Source organism: Ictalurus punctatus, chromosome 22, assembly GCF_001660625.3.
Source record: "Ictalurus punctatus breed USDA103 chromosome 22, Coco_2.0, whole genome shotgun sequence".
Classification (NCBI taxonomy): domain Eukaryota; kingdom Metazoa; phylum Chordata; class Actinopteri; order Siluriformes; family Ictaluridae; genus Ictalurus; species Ictalurus punctatus.
This window is the reverse complement of record NC_030437.2, coordinates 9,028,666-9,054,770: the sequence shown is the minus strand read 5'-3', so window position 1 is coordinate 9,054,770 and position 26,105 is coordinate 9,028,666. Positions and strand designations below refer to the sequence as shown.

The 26,105-nt window shown below is 41.2% G+C and overlaps 1 protein-coding gene across 8 annotated transcripts in view; it reads left to right on the top strand.

Moving 5' to 3' along the window:
- Window positions 1–26,105, top strand: part of atxn2 (ataxin 2) — a 43,428-nt gene that overhangs the window by 14,637 nt on the left and 2,686 nt on the right. For 2 of the 8 annotated variants that reach the window (XM_017451759.3, XM_017451757.3), the window contains 16 exons: window positions 683–807; window positions 912–1,003; window positions 1,328–1,507; window positions 4,563–4,738; window positions 7,455–7,652; window positions 14,519–14,695; window positions 14,882–15,061; window positions 15,182–15,271; window positions 15,507–15,577; window positions 15,664–16,007; window positions 21,839–21,905; window positions 22,279–22,383; window positions 22,927–23,073; window positions 23,985–24,002; window positions 25,448–25,520; window positions 25,765–25,958. In XM_017451759.3, coding sequence (XP_017307248.2) covers window positions 683–807; window positions 912–1,003; window positions 1,328–1,507; window positions 4,563–4,738; window positions 7,455–7,652; window positions 14,519–14,695; window positions 14,882–15,061; window positions 15,182–15,271; window positions 15,507–15,577; window positions 15,664–16,007; window positions 21,839–21,905; window positions 22,279–22,383; window positions 22,927–23,073; window positions 23,985–24,002; window positions 25,448–25,520; window positions 25,765–25,958 — 2,237 coding nt within the window. The remainder of the gene's footprint in view (window positions 1–682; window positions 808–911; window positions 1,004–1,327; window positions 1,508–4,562; window positions 4,739–7,454; window positions 7,653–14,518; window positions 14,696–14,881; window positions 15,062–15,181; window positions 15,272–15,506; window positions 15,578–15,663; window positions 16,008–21,838; window positions 21,906–22,278; window positions 22,384–22,926; window positions 23,074–23,984; window positions 24,003–25,447; window positions 25,521–25,764; window positions 25,959–26,105) is intronic. The other 6 variants (XM_017451758.3, XM_017451762.3, XM_017451760.3 and 3 more) reach the window with 6 other exon arrangements.

Genomic DNA, 26,105 nt, shown 5'->3' with positions numbered 1-26,105 from the left:
CATTGTGTTGTATTTACATTCTGCCTACACTCTGTGCTCACATCCTGCATTGTACTGTACAGCCGGATTCCCAGTAAAGCTCTTCTGGTTGACATTTTTCTGTTTCTGTTAGAAAACAGAACGAATATGAACTAGTGACTGAAACGCGGGAGGATGGGGCGGGGCTGCTGCATGGAGTCATATTTTAAGTCAAAGGATTGTATTCGTGTTCTATCGAAAATAAACTTTTTAATATTATTTAGTGATTTCGTATTTAATGATTTTATAATTCAAGCACTTTTTAAGCCCCTCTGGATAAAAAAAATGCCTACTTTCAAGTTTTTTTCAGTACTTAAATTTCAGAACTCCTAATTCAAGCTCCTTGTACGAACCTTTTTTTTAGTATTTACACATGGCGCTTGGTAGCAAACCGGGAATCTTTAAAGATTAAGGTGAATAATTTAGAATGTGTCGTTTTAGTGAAAATAGTAATAACTGCCGCATACATTACTTACGGTACTACCGTATTGTCTATTCTACCGTTAAAGTGACATCAGTGGTATTTTGAAGCTTTAGTATCGCGATATTACCGTAGTACCGGTATACCATGCAACCCTACTGAGCATTAAACCTCTGGTCATTATTTTTGTCTTCACCTTGTCTATCTTTTGTTTATACATTGTCTGTTTTCTCTTTGAGCCAGATAACCTTACAGACAACCCATTAAGCGCTCGTTTAAATGGAGAACATAAAGAGAAGGATTTGGAGCCTTGGGACGGAGGAGATCAACATGTCTCCGGCAGCTTGGAGTCTCTCGACACTGACTTGGTAAAGCTTGTAGACTTTTTCTCCAGCTTGACATTGTTTGGAAGTCCAGCAATAAAATTTTAAATCATCAATTTAATAATTTGACATTTTCACTCCTTTCTCAGTCAAATGGTTGGGACCCTGATGACATGTTCAAATACAATGAGGAAACATATGGTGTGAAGTCTACCTATGATAGCAGTCTGTCCTCTTACACGTGAGCGCCTTTATTTCTTTTCCTTATGTTATAAAGCCATAAAGTGAAGGTGTGGTATTTTTTAAATTTCATTAACAAAGTCTCTCTTTAAGAGATTGTGTTTAGTGAATTGTTTATATGTGGGCTGAATGAACTTTATACAAATGCAATCCTCTCTTCACTTCTAGTTCAGATCACTTATTGTGTACGTTATCAGCATATGTCAATGCCGCTTTTATTTACTTTTATTTTTCTTGTGGAGTATTGAACACCATTTAGCTATATATTCCTGCTGTCAGTTTATTTTTCTTTTCTTTTTTCTTTTTTAATTAACAAACGTCCCAGAGTGCCACTGGAGCGAGACAATTCAGAGGAGTTCCTCAAGCGGGAAGCTCGTGCAGCGCAGCTGGCTGAGGAGATTGAGGCCAGCGCCACCTATAAGGCCCGTGTGGCTTTAGAGAACGACGAGCGATCGGAAGAGGAGAAATACTCTGCTGTAGTGCGGGATGCACACACAGTCGGCAGGTCAGATATCAGGCTCCATGCTGACAACAACTACACGTCTGTAGGTCATTATGTGCAGGGTTTGACATTAACGCTTGTCCTGGACAGTGTTTGGTCAAGTGAAAGAATTTTACTCGCCCGACCGGACAAGTTGCCTGAAAATATCAGTTACAAAAAAAATAAATGAATAAATAAAGTAACTGCCTTTATTTGTGATGTAGCCTTTGTGATAGTCAGTTATAACCAACTTCACGTTCTTCTGCCACATACAGCGGAAACCAGGAAAGTGCAGTTTTAAACAAGCAGTTGCTTAGAAACAAGCTTGACCAGTCAGAAGTCGATTCGACTTTACCTCAGGCAACATCAGCGACGCGTGTCCTTTTCACTTTCTAAAAAACAATGTTTCTCAGCCGTCCGCAGCCCAGCCAAGCGCCTGGTAAATCACCAAACTCAAAAAAACTGAAGAGAATAATTTGACCGGTCATGTTCACAGCTCCGTACACTTGCTGTAATGTTACCATCAGAGGTGGGTAGAGTAGCCCCAGTTTTTATTCAAGCACAAGTAAAACTACTTATAATTACTCAAGTAAAGGTAATAATGTTAATAATTTACTTGAGCAAGAGTAATAAAGTATCCAGTGAGAAGACTATTCAAGTAACAAGTTAATAGTTACTTGATTTGATTAAAATGACGGGAAAATCCTGAATCTCAGACTGCATGGAAAACTGTAAGTCACACCTCTCCTTGAACATCTGTCCGTTCTGTTTATATGATATAAAGCATTATATCCCAGTCCAGTGATGGGTCCAATAACACACACACACCCTGCCAGACACGGACAATCTCGCACACCAAAAAAAACTAACCAAACACGTTAACAACACAAAGTTGTCCACATCAGCATTTAAACAGAGAACAAAAGAACACACTACAGTACAGAAGAGAGAGAGACACAGAGACAGACAGACATACAGCCCTGCCTCCCTCGACACTCTCGCTTCTTCCCCCTCTCCAGGACTGAGCCGCTAAAAAGTGAGTGGTTGTTGTGTCTGCATTCAGACCACTGCAGCGGATCGCGAGGCTCACAACCTCATTATACGTCATTTAATATTCATGGAGGAGCACCACCAACTGTAGCGAAGTAAAAGAACATTTTTATGATTGGAAATGATCTTGAGTATGAGTATAAGTATGGCCAGTTAAACCTACTCTTAAAAGTAATGTTTTTTCAAAAGGTTACTCCAGTAAGTGTAACGAAGTTAATGTAGCACATTACTACTACCCACCCCTGGTTACCATTAACACTAGCTAAGCTACATCGCTACCCAGCGTAATTCTACTTTTCTGCTGCAGAGAGTCAAATTTATTGCATATGTATTAAGTTGTCTCTTGTAATTTTAGACAACATAACAAGAGAATCTTTGTGTTGCTTGAGCAGGTAACTCTTAGTGAATTTAAAGCCACTTGTTATACAGCTAGAAAATTGGCTAATATTTTTATATTGTGATTTTAAGAAAGTGAGAAGAATTCCTCCATTGCTGCTCAGGTTCATTAGTCAAGGGGACAACTGCCTTCAAGGCAGGATACACTTCTGTCCCATGACAAAAGCGAACACCAGCAGCACAACATGAAGACAAACATGATTTGACAAATTAAGTTTGTGTTTTGCGTCTTTACATGACCACAGCAGTGTGGTTGCTAGCTCCTACATCACTGTTTGGTGTGCTGCTGTTTAAAGTTGAATGACTCAAGTAAAATATTATGAGCTGATATAACACAGAGTATACTGCTTCTAAATAATTATATTTACACCACAATTGAAAAATGTCCCTTTTTCTCTCTTGGGAAGTAACCTTTTTTTTTTTTTTTTTTTTTTTCTTTTCTTTTCTTCTTTTCTTTCTTTTCTCTTTTTTCATTTGGACAAATTTACTTGTCCAAAGGACAATCACATGACCATGCTTAATGTCAAGCCCTGATATGGTAGCTGAAGTCTAAACGGGCCATCAGTTAACAATATTAGGGCAAGGGGCTTCAAAACACTGAGCTTATTGATGTGCTTCAAGGTTTGTAAGCTTTTAATGAACAAAGCACCAATAATGAGCTCCGTGAAAGAAACGTATAGTGTATTTTAATCACTAATGGTGAATGATTAGAAGTTAATAATAGTGTATTGATTACCAGTGAATCAGGGGTCTCTGTCCTCTTCCAAGTGAACTCTGGTTCAGTTTCATACTGCAAAGATTTATTTGTATAGCACTTTGAACAGTCAATGTTGTCACAAAGCAGCTTTACAGAAATCCGGATGTAGATTTAGATCCCTAACAAGCAAGGCAGAGGTGACTGTGGCAAAGAAAAACTCCCTGAGAGGACATGAAGAACCCTTGAGGGGAACCGGACCCAAATGTGAACCCATCGTCTTCTAGGTGACACCAGGTGTAGAAGAGTAAAAGCATTGGTCTTTTCAGCTTGATCACTTTTGACCGTACTGTGGAAGCTGCTGCTACCCAATCCCCACTTCCTGACTAATTTTCATGAATTGCTGCAGTGTGCAGAATGTGACAGCACTGAAAGTAAAGACCAGTTCCCCCCACAGAACATGTATTTATTTCTAGAGCACATTTCTATAATGCCCATGCACTTATTTTTCTTTCACATGGCTTACATGTATTATAATGAACATTTAGAATGGGTCTAAAATGTCTGTGGAAGCATGAGAAATTATTGGTCTTGCATTATGGGTACTGGCATTTTATTACCAGTCCCCATAAAAGCTTGTACAACTATTAGTAATATTTGCACTTATAGTATTGTCTTCACTTTACTTAAAATTATACTTGTATGTTAGCAGAGGAAAAACAATTCTCAATAAGAGCCAGTAAGAGATTCATCACAGCACTCCTGACTAATCGAATTCTGCTATGGAATGTGTGACAATAGCTTTATACAGTTCATCAGTAACTGTAGCCTGTGGTCTGAGGCCAACACTATTACAGCTGATTTCAAAATATTTAGTCTTAAGACTGATGCTTCAGATGCCTTGGTGTTCTTTCCAATTTTTCCGCTTCACTTCAACAGGGAAAATAAATACATTCCCCCAGGCCAGCGGAACAGAGAAGCAGGACTGTCATGGGGAGCAGGACGACAGAACTCACCCAGACTGGTGCAGTGCAATCCTGGGCCTCCTACACCCAGAGCTTCACCTCATGACTACAACACACTTGCTGGTGTGGATCAGCGTGTTGTCAATGGAGGTATGGTTACTACTGTTGTGATGGCTTGGGATATTTAAATACCTGAACTGATCACATTAGAATGGCAAAATATTTTGTACAACTCACAGATATTCATTTTTGTTAAACTATTGGCGAGCCTCCTAAGGTATGATAAGGTGACTTTTTCCGACATTTACATCATGTGCCATCACAGATGTCATATCTCCTCACATGTCAACCTTAGGGTCTGTTCACACTGGGACGTTTTTCGCCGCATTATTTTGTGTTCACACCCAGGTGTTAAACTGCTAAGCTGAATGAAAGTGCAAATTCACACCCTGAGAGTAGATGGCGCTTAATGAAGAGCAGAAATACCCCGGTACTCAAGAAGGCGCTGTACAACTTTCCGTTTCTGACACCCGCTCATCACTGAGAAAAAGAGAGCCAGTATATGTCTTTATGCCGTTCACACTCTTCTTGCAAAGTGCTTAAAGCACATATGCACTTTTGTGTAATGTAAGGTATTTGGTGATTTGGCCACTGCAACAAATACTTCTTTAAAGCTAAATCCTTAAAGTTCTCATTTTAAACAGTATACTATTTTTAAATAAGTAATGATTTGAATTGTATCAAAGTCACAGCAATAGCATTCACACACTTATGGGAAGACCCAGTTTCTTTTATTTTTTTTAATCTAATTTTTTTGGGAGGGGGTGGGTGGATATAACTACTCTTGTGCCCAAAATGTTAATGTTCCTGTAAAGTGTGGTGTTTTTATTTTTTTTGGTCAATATGATAATACAAAGACTCAATAATGGGGGACTTATCTATTTGAGTAAGAGGTCAAGAATACATACACACCAGGTGCAAAATTAAACACACTGGACTATCAATCAGCAGATTATCATTTGCAGGGACGAGACAAAGAAACAAACAATGCTTTTTAGTGTAGAAAGCAACACTGAAATAATTAAATGTAAAACTTGGAATTTATGCTTGCATTTCAGTGTCATCAAAAAACAGCCACAACATAAATACACCTAGTATTTAGTGGGTAATTCTGAATCTGGTTCTTTCAAAGGACACCTTGTTTGTGTGTAGGCAGAAGTATTTATTAGCAGTGAGCATCTTATGCACTCTCACTAAAATGGTGGGTGCTGGCGGCATCTTCGTCGTTAAAACAGTTTTGTACTTGAGCGCCATCACGTCGTACTTTAATGTAACTTCAGCGGCTCCGGGCGCGTGAACAAAAGCGCGAATCTCGTTGGTCGGACAGTTTGTGATGCGGCGCGTCAAAAAAAAAAACCCAACTAACCTGTCGACATTAGAAGAAAACACAACGCTTTGACACCATGTGTTTTACGCCTGGATATGAACACTCATTGACCAGCCATTGGGGCATTAAGGCTCTGGTGTACTTTTGTTTTTTTACGCGTACGCTAGCGTATGTGCACAGTCTTACGCATAGCCTTTCAAAGTATACTTTTATTTATTTATTTATTTATTATTATTTTATTTTTTTTAAAGTATACATTTGACATGTACACGCACACAGGTGGTCGATGACAACTTGCACTACCCCTCCTGGCCTAGAGTCAGTGCAGAGCAGTAAAGGCCATGATCAGCACCCATATACAAGCACCGTATACGTGCAGAAGAATTAAATGTGCATGTGCGACCTGTTGAGGTTTTTTTTTTCTATAATAAAAATCGGGCTGCGCACATACATTTGCGTCACGTGTACTGTACGCTGTTTCTAGCATACGTATAAAATGTAAAGCATTTTGTACTTTAAACGTACCGTTTTTCACAGCGCATCCCGGTGTGAACAGGGCTTAAGGCACAAAAGAACATGTGGCTACTGTGTTGGAGTGAAATGTGTTGGAAGTGTTATAAAGACACACAAACATGTAGGTTAGTTCTACTTCCCAGAATCTGTCAGAACACATCTAATGGACTTTTTACAAATGATTTAGTAATATTTTTGGTTTCTGGATAAACAGCAAACAAATTTTAGGGCTTTTAAGCAAAGTGTCATGAAATCATATGTCCACTACTATCACCATATTATCATGGTTAATACAGATGTGTACATTGTAACCACATAGTGTTAGGGAATTTGTTAAAACATTAGCAAGTAATTTACTGAGCAGGCTGGGTGTAAACCTTAGATGGCTAGTTGCTGATGGGGTTATTTATAGTATTGATGTTTATAGCTGAGGTGGGACATTTGAACATTTCTAATAGACATTTTTTCTGGTTTTGCTGAACTCCTCTGTATACCACTGTGATCCTCTCCTTCCCATGTCATTTTGTCATCTAGTTTTCTCATCTGTGTTTCCACTGTCAGTGTAAGCACAGTACCTGCAGGTTATTAAAAACATGAACAAAGTATTCAGTTTGGTCAAATGGTCTAAAATACTGTCTGTAAGGGATCATTTAAGTATAAAAAATTGTATGAAGTCTCAAGCTGTTCTGGACCAACTATGAAAATTTAATGGCAAAAATGGTTCTAAAAACCATTAGTGAAATTTCCTGCAGCTACCCTGTTACAGTACTCCAATATTTTTCAGTATATTTTATTCAAATCTCCTGTCTTGTCAGAAAAATAATTTTATTCATCTATTTTTACTTTTGACCCTGAATCTCCTTTTCTCATGTTCCATCTCTGCTCTGTACATTTATTTACATCTTTTGTCAATTTTTGTTTCTGCACCCCCTCTCTCATTTGTTTCCCCCATTCACTCTCTATCAGGTTCCCCACATTGGTTCTCTCGCTGTCCATCTCCCTCCTCTTACCCTTCCTCTCGCTACCAGTCAGGCCCCAACGCCTCCCTACCCACCCGGCCTCCCTCCAGACCCCCATCTAGGCCCTCCCGGCCCCCCTCTCATCCCTCTGCCCATGGTTCTCCAGCACCCCTCTCCACTCTGCCCAAACGCCTCTCCTTGGAAGGTACTAGAAACACCTGGAGTGGCCTGCCATGGTTTTTTGTTGTTGTTTTTTGCACTTTCTCATGGGATGTGCTACAGATTCACTTCTGGACACTATAACTAATGGGTGTGGATTATTTTTGAGTGCATGTGTGTGTTCCTAACATCTCACTTTACCCCTTGTGTACTTTCCCAATACTCACTGTTCTCCATCTTGCTGACTCACCGGTTTTGATTAAGCACAGGACTGTGGCATCTTTCACTCTTTGGGTGTATGTCAGTCTCTTAGAGACTGATTTTAAGCAGCTAGAGATCAGTCTTGTTAACTCCAACCAGACTCAGTTTTATGTTCTTCCATGGCTTCAGTCTGGCAGGAGAGTCATTTCACTAACAGTCATTATGATCGAATGAGTTACAGGGACTGATAGATGAAATTAATGCAGATGTAGCATCAGTTGTAGCAATATTTCACGTTTCTTATTATGGTGCTTAAGAAATCAAGCCACTGCCAGATTAAAAACATGGAGAGCTTTGGAAAATCTGCTGTTTTTAACTAATGCCTATTTTGCAGTTTTGTGGTGCTAATTTAGTGACCTTTTTAACTTTCTAGAGTATAAGTGTAATTTTAGAGTTTAGCTTGCTTGCAATATTTTCAAGGAAGTAACTGTATTTTATAGTTTTATATTGTATAGATCTTGTGTAGTGGTGCAATAATTCTCCTTTTCTGGTACACTTGTGATATATTCGTTCCTACCCGATATTACACCACCACAGTCAAGTGACAGATTTTACTCGATTTGTTAGTTTTGCAGTTACCATTAAACAGCTTTTTAGAATACCGTTTCTGTTTCATTCCTCGTGACCGGCAGAGACGGTGCAACAGTAGTGGATGATTGCAGCGCCAGCCAGATCGGTTGAGAAAATAAATCCCATCGAAGTCACTTGATGTGAGCTGAGCGGCAGTGCAGCTCAGCACTCCACCTCTTTTGCTTTCTCGCCTTTGGATTAGATAGAAGTTTATTCTGCACATCATCAAGTGCAGCTTTCTCAGAGCAGCGATAATTCGTCCTCCCAAGCTGTGACGATATGTTTAGCACTGTGCTGTTTGACTGATAAATTGTTTGTTTTCCGGATTGCTAGTCAGTGGTAAGTACAGGCTTTTCCTTAGCATCGCGGCTACACGCTGTCGAGCTGCTTGCTGTGGCGCGTGAATTTTTCCTTTTCCAGGATTTTCTCTGCATGATGTGCCACTTACCTCACAGTTCTATCCGGAGGCGTATTACCGTTTTGGCTAGTTAGCAAGTTGTGTTAACCTGGCATGGCAGAGATGAAACGTCTCTTGCAGGCCCTCCAGCCAACAGACTCGGCTTCTACTATGGCTCCCATTGAGTACACTTGCTCGCACTCTTCTAGTGAGGAGGCTACCATCTCACCTTTTCCTTTCCATAGCCCCCACAATGACGCTATGTCTACATGTGCTTCTGACACACATTTTTAGGACCGTCTCCTCACTGATGTCACTGAGCTTCAGAACAAGCCAGCGAGGGCCGCGTTAGCTGGTGGCTCTGGTGCTGGCACTCTCCACTCTTTGGGGACGGCCCCACCACAGATGGATGACACATTGGAGGAGCTTTGGATGGCAGTGGCCTGTCTTGGCTGGGATGAATGCCCTGCACACCCTGTTCAGTCCAGTGGGTTTTTTCGCAGGCTTCCGCTTAATGACTCATTTGCTATGCCTGCATTTAAGGACTTTATTATGGAATTCTCGAATGCCCTCAAATGGCCAAGAGACGTTCCAAGACCGCTTGCACCTTAGCTTCCATGGCAGAAGCGGAGTCCATCGGGGTGTGGAATGTACCAGAGGTTGAACAGCCGGTCACCGCACTGGTCGTGCCACCGGATGAAGCACGGCGTAGGAACGTTCTGTGTCCTAGTGCTTAGTGTGGCCGCACAGATTCCATTCTGAAGAAAGCATACGAATCAGTTGCCTATGTCACTCAAGCTGAGAACACCATCTGCCAATTGATTTTGGCTGCTTCTAATTCCTAGGGTTCTGAAGATGTGGATCCATTGGTTCCGCGATTTCTGCAGATAGCCTTGCTGGCCACGGTTCAGGATTTGTTTTTGGTCCAGACGTGTCTGAGGTGTTGGAGAGGCGCGTAAAAGTTGTCCGCTAACACAAGTGCAGCGTGCGCCGAATTTTATGGAGCCAGCAGCACCTGCTCATCGTCGTTACACTCCAGCGTAGTCTCACTTTTGTCTCCCACGCAGTCCATCACATTCATCGGCGTGATGATCGAGTCATCCACAATGCGAACCTCTCTGTCTCAGAAGACAGACATCTTAAATATTCTTGCCCAGTTTCGTCTGGGGGTGTCTCTCCAGTATGGGATTTTATTGAGGCTGATCAGAATGCTGACGCCAGCCACCTCTATTTCCTGTGGGACTGCTTCAACAGTGGCCCCTGCAGGTGTGGAGCAACAGCCTTCTGGTGGACCCAGTCGGTCAACGTCATCGGCAGATCATAGTGACTCGCAGTTCTGTGCGTGCCTTCCGACGGTGGACTTCACCAGCATTTTTGACAGCAGACGTTCTGTTGGGGAATGTTCCCTCTCGTTGGGAGGTGGTAACAACCGATACATCCCTCAAGGGTTGGGGAGCAGTTTGGAACCACCGGGGTATCTGCAGTGAATGGTCAAGGGAGCAGTCTATGGCTCACATCAGCCTGCTGGAGATGCATGCAGTTCTTCTTGCCCTGAGACACTTTCTCCTGGTGCTGACGCGCCGTCATGTGCTTGTCGGCTCGGACAACACTTTGACTGTTTTCAATCTGGACCACCAAAGGGACACGAGGTCAGAGACCTTGCTACTACTCACTCACAATATCCTCACCTGGTCACTCACATGGTTTGCATCACTGAATGCTGTTTACCTGCCAGGGAGAGTCAATCAGGCAGCAGATGCTCTTGCCTGAAATTGCTTCATTCAGGCGAGTGGAGGTTCCACCCAGATGTAATTCAGGACATTTTGGCAGGAGTTCGTGTGGTGGAAATGGATCTCTTCACTTCGTAGAACACAACTCTCTGCCCGTTGGGGTTTGCCCAGATGGAAACTTCCAGTCCGCTGGGGCAGGATGCACTGTCGCTTGATTGGCTGGGTTGTCTCCTGTATGCCTTTCCCCAAACTCCTCTGCTGTGGAAGACACTTCACAGAATTGCTCAAGGCAGGCACAGGGTGCTTCTGATTGCACCATGTTGGCTGTCCAGACCATGGTTTCCCTTGCTCCTAACCTTGCTGAGGGCTAGAGAGAGGCAGCCTCCCCTCAGGAGAGATCTATTGTTTCAGCAGGACGGCCACATTTGGCATCTGAACCCGGCCCGTCTACAGTTATGGATCTGGCCTCTGGGGCTGACTCGCTCTTGGCAGACTGTGAGCCTTCAGTCCTTCACACTGTTCTCAATGCGATGTCTGCTTCCACACGAGCACTTTATGCTTATCGATGGAAGTCTTTTTGTATGGGGTGCGAGACTCGTGGGTTTGACCCTGTAAAATGTGCGGTCTCTGTAATTTTGGGTTTCCTACAAGGTCTTTTGGGTAGTGGTAGAGCAGCCTCCAGCTTAAAGGTTTATTTGGAGACTATCTCTGCACGCCATTCGCCTGTGGACGGCTCATCTTTGGGCTCCCACAATCTGGCTTGCAGTTTCTTAAAGGATGTGAGGCGCCTCAATCCAGCTCGTTCTCCAGTGTGGAGATTACCCCTGGTTTTGGAATCCCTTTGCCAATCCCCCTTTGAACCATTGGAGGGGGCAGGTCTTAGATGGAAGTCATTGAAGGCGGCTTTTCTTCTGGCTGTGGCATCTACAAAAAGGGTCGGTGAGCTTCACGCTCTGTCCGTGATTCAGTCATGCATGAAATGGAAACCGGAGGGTGCCGGAGTTGTCCTCTGGCCCAATCCAGCTTTCCTTCCTAAAGTGCTCCTACACCAGTTCATTAATCAGTCCATTGAGCTGTGAATCAGTCCAGCTGACAGGCCTCTCTGCTCCTGTGCCTTGTACGGGCCTTGAGGTGCTATGTAGAGGCGACGGCGCAATTAAGACAGTCGGAACAATTGTGCCCGGGTCAGTCACTTGCCATTCCACCAGGGCTGTATCATCTTCGCGGGCTACCTTCAGATGTCTCTCTTGGTAAACATCTGTACTGCGGTGACATGGTCCTCTCCCTGCACCTTTGCGAGATTCTATAGTATCAACGTTGCTTCATTCCAGGATGTGAGCTCGGCTATACTTCGCCAGTGACCCTTGGTCTTTTCTGGTGAGTTACTCCTCGTGACCTTTCTGGCGAGTTGTTACTCGTGACCTTTCTGGTATGAGTCATCCACTACTGTTGCACTGTCTCAGGTGGTCAGGAGGAATGAAACAGAACGCTGGTTACGAATGTAACTGTGGTTCTGTGAATTCCGGATGACCGCCAGAGTTTCCGGTCACTCAGAGTGTGCGAGAAGACACTCCGAGGTGGAGTGCTGAGCTGCAGTGGCTTATATCAGCTCAGCTCAGCTCACGTCACCATGTGACTTTGTTGGTATTTATTTTCGCGACCTATCTGGCTGGTGCTGCGATCATCCACTACCGTTGCACCGTCTCAGCGGTCATCTGGTATACAGAGAACTGTGGTTGATTTAGTAACCAGCGTTTTAAACAAGCATTGTGACCTTGTTATGAACTCATAACTCAGTTGTGACCATAATTCATAGGAATAAAATGACAGATCTTGTCTGGTAATTTTCTTGGGATTCAGACCTGATGCAAAGGTGGTTGACCTACATCTGAATTAAGTTACCTGCAAAATCTGTAACACAAAAGTTGTCAGAAAAGTTAGTAACACTACAAACCTGCAGAATCACCATCCAGATGAGTTTTGACGATTGCTGCTGCATGCAAGCAGTTCCTACCTAATCCTCACTCACTATCTTCTATCATGGGGCAGAAGCTTGTTTGATTGCATTGATTCATTTTACATATGAAACCTCAGGGCACTCAACGACGCCACTCCATGGCTTTAGGTTATTCAAGTGTGTTTTTAATTTTTATTTTTAATTTTAATTTTTTTTTATATATATAAAAGAATCTGTTCTAGATAGTTAAATCAATAATCGAGATTTTTCATGAGTAAGAGCAGAGAAATATCAACATTGCACAAGCCGAGCTGCTGTTGAGCAGAGAACCAATGCTGTGGCAGCAGAATTTGCAAGTGGACATGTATCATAATGAGGTCCAGCATTATATCTTCAGTGCTGCTTTGACAATGTTTTGTGTGCCAGTTCACCTGCACTCAGGAAGAGCTTGTATTTACAAAAACATGCTAGAAGGTTAATCCATGTAAGCCTGTGTTTTGGGTAGAATGTTGCTACTCAAGTTTTGCTGGCAGTGCTATTTCTGTGTACTAACATGTAGCACTGTGCGTGGGACTGCATACTTTCAGTTAGTTATTAGTTAATTGTCATAATTCTAAACAAATGAGTTGTATCTAAAATGTTTAGTTTTTTCTTTTTCTTTTTAATAAACACAAGAAGGACTGATTGTGTTCACTTAAAACACAGGCTGCTTGCTTATAACAAGGTAGGAGCAACTGTAGTGAACACCGAAATAAGGTTCATGTAGTATTAACTTAATCATGAAGCCATGCTCTGTTCTTCTGTTATTGAATGACAGCGGCCACGCGAGGAGGGTGAAGGCTACCATGTGCTTCATCCGAGACACGTGAAGCCACACCACATATTTTTGTACAGCGCTGCTCATACTATGTCACAGGGCAGGGTAACTGCTAAGGAAAGTGCTATCTGCCCTCTAACACATACATGAGCTCCCATACGCCTATAACTGGTTAGTGTCCCTCTAATTGACCGGGGAGAGAGTGAGAGAATGGCATCCCTCCCAGCCAGAGAGCATATCCAATTTCTCTCCCTAGGCTTCCGGCCCCGGATTGCTGTGGCATCCTCGAGATTCGAACTCGCAGTCTCCTGATGATAAGGCAAGCGCTTTTGTGTTGCACCACTCAGGAGCGCCACACAAACAATTGTTATTGATGGCAGCAGTGAGAGTGCAGTAAAGTAAATAAGGCAGTATCTAAAATGTTAAAGCAGTGGAAGTGTTCCCAATCAAAGTACAAGTGTGATGCAGTGTAGTATACTTAATGTGCAAGTATTTCAGAAACTGCTGATCTCCCGGGAATTTCACACACAACAGACTTTAAAGTTTACACAGAATGTTGTACAAAACACAAAAACCATCATGTGAGCAGAGGGTCTGCAGGCTGAAACACCTTGTTGATGTGAGCGATCAGAGAATGACCAGACTGGTTTGAGCTGACAAAGTCTATAGTAACTCAAATAATCACTCTTTACATCTGTGGTGAGCAGAAAAGCATCTCAGAGCAGACACTTCAAACCTTGAGGTGGATGAGCTTCAACAGCAGACCACATTGGGTTGGACTCCGGTCAGCCAATATTCTAGTATGGTCTTCTGCTGTTGTAACCCATCCACCGCAAGGTTTTGTGCATTCTGAGATGCTTTTCTGTTCACCCTGGTCGTGAAGAGTGATTACATGAGTTATTATATCCTTCCTGGCAGCTCAAACCAATCTGGCCATTTGATTCTGTATCTGCTTTGGCTGTTGGTAGCTCTTATTCCTAAGTTAACATCTAAAATCTGCTCAAATTGAGTCATGAGAAAAACCAATCTTTTGACACAGGGGTTAAGGTGTGAGTGCCTTGGGCTCAACAGCGGTTCCTTTGGCAGTTTTGGTACTCTGCATTGGAGGTAGGAGGTGTGAAGACAAGCGGTGTCTCAGTGGTTAAGGTTCAATCGTTCATCATGATGCTCTGCTTTATAGGTCCTCCAAGGATGTCTCCAAAGTCCCAGCGGACCCCCAGGGCACATAGAGTGCCCTCCTGCCGGGGTGCTCCTGGGGTGGAATTCATGTCACAGGGTGCATCTGGGGAGGCTTCAACTACTCCTCCTGCTCGTAGCAGCCCCTCTGGTGGCACTTGGTCTTCAGTGGTCAGTGGAGGTAAGGTGTACGAGTGTGACTCATCTTTGATGTGTATAAATCAGCTTTATAGGTAAATATAGATTATTTTGGTCAAGCAACTTTTAAATTGTTCTAAATTACATTCTCATTAAATTTACAGACAGTAGTTTGTTAAAAGCACTAAGCAAATAAAATTTCATTTTATTGTTGCTGTCTTTCCCACAGGACACAGACCTCGTTCTCCTCGGCAAACCATTGTCGGAGGACCTCCTCCTGGCCCCTCCTCCTTGTCTTCTCCACAAGCTGGCACAGTGCCAGTTGATTCAGTGGCCACACCCACTTTGGCAACATCACCAATTTCAGCGAGTCCTGCACCTATCATGAGTGCAATACCAGTAACCGAAGGTTTGGATCTGTTTAAAATGTGCAGATTGGGTTTGCTTCAGTGAATGTGGATTCCAGCCTGTGTAAATGGCTCGCCTCTCTTTAAAATAATGTTTTTATTTTTTTTATTTGTGAATGTAGCAAAAGAAATTCGGCACAATTCTCCCTCAGCCAATAAGGAGAATGTGAAGCCAGTGGAATCTTCACCAAGCAGTAGGCCAGTTAGTAAAGGTATGTGGTAATACATAAATGAGTTCTTGGATATCGAGAACTATGCTGAATAAAACTAACGAATGTGAATGCAGCACAATGTACACTGATCCAAATATGACCAGTTTTGTTGAGCATCAATTAGCAATACCTAAATGTACAATACATGTGCAATTGTGATATTAGCTTTTTTTAAAATTAAGATTGAATGATTTAATATGCATCCAAATGATTATTTTGAATTCTTCTTTTGTAGGATTTCCCAGCATGCCTCCTGACCATAGAAAGCAAATAGACAATTTAAAAAAATTTAGTGTGGATTTTAGGGTAAGTTCAGTTTTGCTTCTTTATTACCTTTGCATTTTGTGCTTTACTGGTTATCAAAGAACTACTCCTCTGCTCCATTTTTTTAGTTGCAGTCCAGCTCAAATCCAGATCTTGGGGTTGAGCCAATGATGACAAAGTCTCCACGGGACTCTGGAGAGAAATTTAAGGAGTCACCCAGTGATAAGAGCATGACTGAATCAACAGGATCCAAAGTTTGCTCAGAGTCTCCTGGCAGTGAAGAGGTGTCAGCGGCTTTGGGTGCAGACTCTAGCGGGAGTAAACCTGGCACTCCTTCTCCTTCTCCCTCATCCTCTACTCCCAGCACGGAGCAAAAACGTGTACCTGATGTGACGTCTCAGGGTGTCCAGACTTCCTCACCCGCTGCTATGAAATCAGATGATAAAGAGGACAAGAAAGACCCTTTACCAGAGTAAGTTGTTGAGGCTCCCCCATAGGTGCTATAAGGGGAAAAGTGGAATGCAGAGTCTCAAGAAGGGTGCAGAGCCTTTGATTTCATAGCTGGTGTGATTGTTTTGTGTATATGCCTTCATATCCATCTAATAGTCCAGCCTATGTTGCTGTAAGATCTTCCTACTGTGATTTTAGAAAATCACAAAAAGTAACCTCTCACTGTTTGGTAGCAGGGGCACATTGCCCCTGTTTTATTTGAGCAATATAAATCACAAAATTTATTAAGTCAAAGGGTTTAAAAGCAACAATAGCTGCTTTTTTTTCCCCCCTTCTTGGCCATGCCGCTTTGTTTAAAAACCAACTGCATCACCAAACACCCGTACAGTATGTAATCACTGAGGAGGGGGTCACCTCCAAAAAGTCACTCGTTATTTTATTTGTTGGAAGGCGCTACATAGAGATGTGTGATTAAGTCATTTGCGTAGTTTAATTACCTGATAAAGTGAGCGAGTCCTTTAATTCTGATGTTATGAATCGTTTTTTTGTGTTTCTGAAACCGTGTTCACATATCAGGATTTAGGGCAGTGCACGGTCATCTCGTATCTCGAGATCACACTTTCGTTTTTCACTCTGCATTTGTTTAAATACAAGATGAGTGTGCACTCCCCTCAATATGGTGTTGCCATAGCTGTCTGTGGTTGGGAGTCCAACAGAACAAAACTGCTGCTTTCAGGAAGGGAGAGGTGGTGTACTCTCTCACCTATCAGTCACGGTGACACTAGCCAATCACGGGCATCTGTGAGCTCAAGTGGAAGTGGGCAGATGGTGCTTTGCTCAGAGTGTGTTTTGATGCCACCCTGACGTTGCATGAGCAGCAGTTTTAAAAGATGTGGCTGGCTGGCTGCGTGTCTGGGTGGAAGCATGCGATAGCAGTCACCCTTCCTGGTTGGTAGCAGCCATGTGATAGGGGAGTCCTAATTGGAGGGTGGGAATTGGCCATGACTAAATTAGGGAGGAAATCGGGGACCCACGTCACCAAAAAAACAACAACTACTAAAAAAGTTACTCATATTGTTCATTTTTGTTGTCTGGCACTGGACCATTAATGTTGGATATGATGATGATTGTTTGAGATTGACTCGCCAAAGCGTACAACTACTGGGTTCTCCATGTTGTGGAAAAAACAAACAAACAAAAAAGCAGTTTGTAAACCTGGCCACATGTGCAACAGCTTTACAAGAAGTTATGTATAAACCAATACATCAGTTGTTTTTGTAGTTTTCACTACAGTGGTAGAAACATTTGAAAATCCTCACCGTTTTCTCAAGTTTCTCCTTTACAGCATACCAGAAACACTCCGATCACTATTTGCTCTCTAATCTATACACCTACAAGACCTAATTTCCAGTGATATTTCACTAGTATTGTGTGTTTGAGTGTGTTTGTCTGATAGATGAGCACAAAGATGTGTTTTGACAGCTTGGGAACAAATAAATCCTGATTCCCTGATGAGCTGACATCATGCTGCAGCACTCGTCTAAATACACTAGTAACTAACAATGGAACTTTTGTGTAAAATTATTTAATGTTAGAAATAATCATCATAAGAGATAATACAACATTAAATCATGTTATGTTTTTCATGAAATCTGATAGCGTTGCATTTTGAGTGTTATTCTGCTAACTGATGCATTGTAATCAGTGAAAAATTATAATTGCTACATCATAATTGTTAGAATAATGAAGACTAGCATAGTGTCCCTCCAGTGTATATGAAGCTTGTGTTAGTGTGTTCATGAGCGCTTTGACACTAGGAACTCTGTGTGCCATGGAATCATGTAACACTCAGCAGTAGGGAGCCGCCCCCTTTGTAAAGCAAGTTTATGACTGTTGGTTGTATGTACAGTCATGTGAAAAAATAAATACACCCTTGGAAATTGTTGGTTTTTTGACATATTTGGACAAGCAAATATTTGATCCTCTTTGAAACGGTGCCTATTGATAAAGTTGATACACTATCAAATGACACACAAAATTGACATTTTGTAGTAATTTTCACAGTATAAATGAACACAAAAATTGTCACGTGGAAAAAGTAAGTACACCCCTACATTTATCACACCTTCAAATCCTTAAAATTTGAACCAGGTGTTCAAGATTGGGTGCCAGTGATGGATCCTGATTAGGGAGTGCAGGTGGAACTGGTCTTCTTTATAACCCTCTCAAATCTAGTGTCTGGTGTTCGCTTTGCTATTGAGGCGTGTGGTGTCATCATGCCAATATCTAGAGAGATCTGTAAGGCCTTCAGAAAAAAAGGTTGTGGATGCTTTTGAGTCTGGCAAGGGATTTAGAAGGATCTCCAAATTATTTGAAATCCACTGTAAGGAAAATAATGCAAAAAAATAATGTCTCCAAGAACCCCAAAATTTAATCACAGGATCTGCTTGTAAGTCTTGCAAAAGTGCGTGTTGTACGATCAGAAAGAGATTGTACAAATGATCTGTGTGGGAGGCATGCCAGGAAAAAGCCTTTGCAAGACTACACTTTGCCAATCAGCATATAGGCAAAGACCAGGCCTTTTGGAATAATGTGCTCTTGACAAACGAATCAAAGGTCAACAAGTTGTTTGGCCACAGTAACAGCAGCCATGTTTGGCGCAGACCAAAGACAGCTTTTCAGGAGAAGCACCTCATACCAACTGTGAAGCACGATGGTGGAAATGTTATGGTTTGGGGGTTGCTTCGCTGCCTCAGGGACTGGACAGCTTGCATTCATTGAATCAACTATGAATTCTGCATCATAAAGAGTGCTTGAAGATAATGTGAGGCCATCTATCCGAAAGTTGAAGTTGAACCAAAATTGGACCTTTCAACAGGATAATGATCCTTAGCACACTAGCAAATCCACCAAGGAGAAAACCCTCAAACATCTTGCAACAGAAAGAATATTGCCTGGAAGAGTGGTTAAACATTACAGCAGGCTTGGTGGACAGTTATGCAAAATGCCTACAAGTTGTTATTTCTGCTGAAGGGAGTAATTCATAGTTTTCATCTGATGTCTCATTTTTATTGGAATGCCCACCTGAAGGGCAAAACATGGCTTTCTTCTGCTGCCTGGCAGTTATTTTTTACCGGATTTGCTTAGGCAAAATGCTGGATAGTTGTTTATTTGGATGCACAAACAGTTTAAACAGTAGGAGTGGTTTACCCAATGTTGAAAATAAAGTTTTGATTGGATTTATGTCATTAGATATTGTTAACCTAACCAAAATATCACTGACCTAGAATGCGGACTGCAGTCAACCTGAAGTTAACGTTAACTAATTAGCACTCACTTTTGCTCTGACAATGAAGAATTTCTTGTCCTTCACAAGACAAATGGCAGCATTATTGATCCATCTAGATCGAAAATACAGTTAACTGTCTGTACTTTTGTATGCTTTCATCCTGGCAGCAGTGTAAGGGGGTGGATTCTCCACATGATATATGTAAACCTCACCAAAGTGGAGCTCCGGCAGGGACTTCGCTGTTTTCAGTGATTGAAATACTGCAGCAGGTGCTGTATATGGATCACAAATGCCCAAAACTTGCAGTTTGTTGAAATACCTTTTTGTTTTTTTTCTTTTGAGAGGTGATCAAAATATTTGTGGCTTGAAACAGATGGGAAATTGACAGGCCTGTGCTGCAGTTCGATGAAGTGTCCAGTGTTGGTTGCCACTGTGGAACGATGTTTTGTCCTCCAGGTCTCTGTGCCAGTAATGTGACTGAAAACTATGAATACTAGATTCTGAGGCTGTACTGTTCCCACAGAAGAATATGACCTCTATTGCTATTTCTGTTGAATAAATGATGAAAAAGCTAGTTTTCCATGTGGTTTTGTTCAAGTTTATCAACTTCATTAATAGGCACTGTTTCAAAGATGATTAAATGTTTGCTTTCCAAATATGTCAAAAAGCCAACAATTTCCATGGGTGTGTTTATTTCTCATAACTGTATATCAATAAAATAACATAGTGGGGGGAAATAAGTATTGGACTCGTCAACATTTTTTTTCAGTAAATATATTTCCAATGAGGCTATTCACATGAAATTTTCATCGGACATCAGTATTGACTCAAGAAATCCGCAAATGTTAAGAATTCACAACATTAAAGTCCATAAATAAAGTGTAATGACGCAGGAAAAAAGTATTGAACATGCTAAGAAAAAGCAGTTCTCTAAGGCAAGGAACCAGCTGAAATCCATAAGTAGTTACAAAGTAATTATACCTCCTATCTGTGCATATTAATAATAGCTGGGTTAGTAAACTGATGGTCTATAGAAAGGCCACAAGAAACATCTCATAATGGGTAAAAGCAAAGAGCTCTCCCAAGACCTTCACAACCTTATTGTTGCAAAACATATTGATGGAATCGCATACAGACGTGTTTCAAAACTTCTGAATCCTCCAGTAAGCACCATTTGGGGCCATTATCCACAAGTGGAAGAAACATCACTCCATCATCAACCGCCCACACACAGGAGCTCCTCAGGAGTCAGAAGAGTAGCCAAAGAGCCAAGAACCACTTGGAAAGAGCTCCAGAAACACTTGGAGGCAGCAGGTATCCTCATCACAGAGAAAACAATAGGCAATGCACTCCACTGCTCACGCTCACCCCGCAAGACTCCATTACTAAAGAAAAGGCATGTTGAAGCTCGTTTAAAGTTTGCGACAACTCATTTGGACAAGCCTATGAAACACTGGGAGAGTGTAGTCTGGTCAGACGAGAGCAAAATTTTACTTTTTGGCTGTCAGACTACACACCATGTTTGGAGAAGAAATGGCACTGCACATCACCCTTAAAACACTACACCAACAGTGAAGTTTGGAGGTGGAAGCATCATGATGTGGGACTGTTTTTCATCACATGGTACTGGCAGACTTCATCTAATTGAAGGAATGATGAATGGAGCCCTTTACTGGGAAATTTTTAAGAAGAATCTGCTGCCGTTCACGAGGATGAAGATGAGACGTGGGTGGACCTTCCAGCAGGACAACAATCCAAAGCGTACAGCAAAGGAAACTCAAGGTGTTAGAATGGCCCAGTCAATCACCTGACTGAAATCCAATTGTTAAATTTAAAGACAATATGTTGAGAAGAACGGGGCCAAAATCACACCTCAATATTGCGGCCCATTAATTTCTTCATACAGGAAGCGTCTTGAAGCTGTCATTACAAATAAAAAGGCTTCTCCAATATTTGTTATATTTATTAAATAAATATACATAAACATAGCACGTTCACCTCACACCTCCAGGGTCGGGGGTTCGATTCCCACCATGGCCCTGTGTGTGTGTGGAGTTTGCATATTCTCCCCGTGCTGCGGGGGTTTCCTCCGGCTACTCCGGTTTCCTCCCCCAGTCCAAAGACATGCATGGTAGGCTGATTGGCATGTCCAAAGTGTCTGTAGTGTATGAATGAATGTGTATGTGATTGTGCCCTGTGATGGACTGGCACCCTGTCCAGGGTGTACCCCGCCTTGTGCCCCATGCTCCCTGGGATAGGCTCCAGGTTCCCCGTGACCCTGAAGGATAAAGTGGTATAGAAGATGGATGTTCAATACTTTGTCATACTGTGTCATTCTACTTTATTACACAACTTCATTTTTGGACTTTAATGTTGTGAATTCTTTATATTTCTGGATTTCTTGAGTTAATACCAAAGTCTGGTGAAAATTTCATGTGAAATAACCTCACAGTATATTTACTGAAAACAATGTTAATGCATCCAATACTTATTTCTCTCACTGTATATATCATAATATGAATACATATAGATATATATGATTTTTTTTTTTTTTTTTTTTGCAGGAGTGTTAGAAAATCAACTCTCAATCCTAATGCCAAGGAGTTCAACCCCAGACCTTTCTGCACTCCAGTGAGTATGCAGCAATGATGCTTTCACTTTAGGGCTGAACAGATCATTACTTTTTGTCATTAGGTTTTTTTGTTTTGTTTTGTTTTTGTTTTTTTACAGTTTAGTAAAAATAATTACATTCTATATAGATTCTCATGGCAAGATGTAATAATGTATCTGACCTATAGCAACACTGTCATTCTTCAATATTTATTTTTTAAAATTATACTGACCTACTTTTAATAAACCTATAAATCTGATATTCCAGATAACAGTAGCTACTATTAATTATTGAGACTGGATTGTAGTGCAGACAAATCAAATAAGATTACTTACAAGGTTTTCAAGGTTTTGCTTTTTGTTTTTGTTTTTTCCCCCCAAAACATTTTCAAAGCAAATACAGGGTGTTCCAAAACTTTCCTTACATAGGGGACTATGTTTGCCAGCACCACGTCGGTTGTGCCTTCGTCAGTGGATGTTCGTGGACGTCAACTTCTCGGTTGGTCCGCAACACTTCGTCTATGTGAATTTGTTCATAAGTTTGGCAACAGTGTCGTGTGTGATGTGCTTGCCATGTTTCCAATTAAAGTCCATCACAACCTTGCGACAGCATCCCAATCCAGCCATGAGAATGATTTCGATGCATAATGATATTGTCAAAGGCTATCTGGAAAAAAAAAAAATCATAAATATAAACTAAGTAAGAAAATTTTTGGAAGATATTTTTTGCATTTACATTTTATGGCATTTGGCAGATGCCCTTATCCAGAGAGCGACTTCCATTTATACATCTGAGCAATTGAAGCGTATGGGCTTTGGCCCAACATGGCAGTTTGGCGGTGCTGGGGTTTGAACTCATGACCTTTCGATCAGTAGCCACTGCCCTTTAAAAAAAAAAAAAAATTAATTTCCCCAATGTATGGAGACTTTTGGGACATCCTGTAGATGTCATCTTGATCCACACAGAAAATGTGCTACAAATGTTGGAATAATAAATAAATAACAGCTGACGCTTCGCTTAATACACGTTTCTCTTTCTCAGCCCAAACCAGCCACTACTCCGACTCTGACGCGACCCCAGGGTCAGCCGAGTCCTTCCATCATGGTGCAGCAGCCCCCGGCCGTTTACAGCCAGCCAATGTGCTTCCCACAGATGTACCCACTGACCCCAGTCAGCCCTGGAGTGCAGGTGAACATTTTCCACAATTCCAGCATTATAAGCTCAGGAATGCCTTTGTGCTCCATTCTTTTCTTTGGTTTGTGTAGTAATCCTCAGTTTTCAGACTAATACGCTTATTTTCCCACTATACCTTTTTGTTGTGTCTCCGTCTCTGTTACACAATAATTGGTTTATGTTCTCTGGCTGCCTCCTTTGCATGCTTCCTGAAACCCACCTTGCCTCTTTATTCCATAGCTGAAAACCAGTTTCTTGTACTCTGATCGGATAATAAAGATTTCTACAAACAATAAGAGTGTATATACATATAAGTATAGGCTAATAATAATCTTCAGTCAGGTCCATAAATATTTGGACATTGACAGTTATTGTTATTTTAGCAGTCTACCACAGTATTATGTAGGAGCTGAAATTAACTAATGAATATGAGCTCAGAGTGCATATGTAAAAGTGCTGTAATTCCTACACCCTCAAATAAAAGCTAAAAATCTGCACTTTGAGCTCTTATTTCAACTCCAAAATACTGCTGTAGTCAGCTAAAATAGTAACTCTGTCAGTGTCCAGCTATTTATAGATCTGACTGTGTACACTAGTTAGGCTTCATCTATGCTTACTTACTTACAGATATTACTTTTTTTTCTTTAGGTCACACATCAAATTTTTCTTTGTATCTTGAGTTTGAAAATTCTTGGTAACTTCTCAGTGATAGTTTTTATTCTGGTGTGTGGATTGGTGTTGCCAGTCACGTAGGTTTGTAGAAACATCGCATTCATCCGTTTTGTTTAAGGTTTCCTGTCATGTTGCTCTGTCAAGGAAAGCCTGATGATACAGCAGTAGTTTCAAATGGTTTAGTATCAGGCATGCGATGATCAAACTAAAGACTGGTTCTTTTTTTTCTGTTCCTTCTTTCCTCTCTCCATTAGAAAAGCATTATCTGGAAGGTTTGTGCAATTCTAAACTTTCTTCCTTTTTTACATGTTGATTGTTTAATGAGATGCTTGCTTGCTTGCTTGCTTGCTTATGTGCCCTGCAAATGGTTTGCCCATTTCGTCCCATAATTAATAAGCTTAAACCTGTTTAGGTTTTTCCTTTCTATATTTTTTGATATGCAACAACAACAAACCTAATAATTTTTCTTTGCCATTAAAGTTTTCTAATGTTCATTATTTATTTTATTTTTAGTTATAAATGTGATGCTCTTTTTTTTTCAGATTTTTTGCTTCTTAATTAGTCTTAAAGGTTTATTTGCATGATTAATCATTAAATAAGAAAGGACAAGCTTATTGGTTATGTACTCAATCTGGCACCATAACAGAAAAGCGCATGGGAAATTTTTAACGAGCACAACAGATTGTGTGTGGTTTTTTTTTTTTTTTTTTTAACAGTTAATACTAATGATAGTTATGAATCTTTAAGAAGTTTAAAATGTGCCTTTAAGACTGTTTGAACCTGGCCGAGCCCAGTTTTGCCAAACTGCATCTGACTGCATAGCATTTTGCCCAAGTGCAAACGATAAAGGATCTGAGACACTTCATCTGTGTAAGGAAATATGGTAGACTTTCATTGGACTTCCTTCACCTTACTGCTAAACAAGCTTTCACTAGAAGTAAATAGAATGACTGATATGAAAACGGTCACTGATACAGATATTATGGTGCTAAACATATTAGCTGATTATAAATGGTCATAAATTTGACACCCAATTGTCACTTGCACAAAGTTAAATAAACGACACATACCCACATCAAGCCAATAATAAATCAATTCAACAGAGTTGGTGACTTAAACATCACTGGAATTATTCCTTTATTACATTTATTTTACATTCCACTGCCCTTTGCTCCCAAGTGCTGTCATGTGGTTTGTGAGGTGCTTCGTTCACTCATCATACTTTCATAGTCCGTGAAACAGCAGATTCAGACTAAATACAATATTTTATTGTGAAAGTTTGTTCTGTGCATCTTGATGAACATTTTTGTCTTTTCCAAACAAGATTATTCAAATGAATGACACAACTGCGCCACTACTTGGGTGTATATTGCCACCTACTGTACGGAATCCCAAGAGACTGGCGCATATGTTCATATGTGCATTTCTGTAATGCTGATCAGTCATTTGGGCTGTCAATGCATGAGGGAGGGACCATGACACTTATACCAGGCCACACTGAAGTCTGGCACAGTATAGTGAAAATCAGAGACGGCCTAAAACTGGACCATGTTTAACTCTGACATCATTCCACTAGAGAACACTGGTCCCTTTGAAAGATTGCTGGTTGAAGGATATGAGGTCAATCATGAATAAAATCCATCACACAGCTCCTTAGGTACTGTTCAAAGGGGAGGTTAAGTTATGCTGTGTTTAACTTCTGTTCCTCCTCCCTCAGCCTCCTGCTATGTACCATGTTCAGGTTCCTCACATGACTGTAAGCCAGACCAAGCCATACAGAACAGGTAAAGGTGAGCATGCATTTTTACAGAAGTGTCTGCATGTGTGTGTCTGACAGAATGATAGACATATTAATGTGCGGTGTTCTTTAAAGATAAAGGATGCACAGACTAAATGGACTATCATTAATTGAATCATTAAATCAGTCAGTTGTCACACATACATAAGGTTATCTGTAAGAACGAAATGACGCATGTGTATATAGTATACATAATAAAGAAATGAATTATTTTTCCTTGTAATGCTCTCTGCCAGTACCCAATATCCAACAGCAAAGACCCGACCAGCATCACCCAGCAGGCACGTCACCCATGATGCACCCTGCCACAGCTGCAGGTCCCCCAATCTTAGCTCAGAGCCCAGCTTACTCCACTCAATATTTCACCTGCAGCCCTCAGCAGTTCAGCAGCCAGACGCTTATGCAGCAGATGCCCCACTACCAGTCCCAGGTATGTGGAGTAGTATAGGTTTTAACCAGTTTTGTAAATAATTGCATACACCAATCTGAAATAAACTTTATATTCAGTTATAAAGTTAATATTCTTTCATTCATTGATTTTTAGGTTTAAGCAAATAGCTCGTTTAGGTCTGAAATT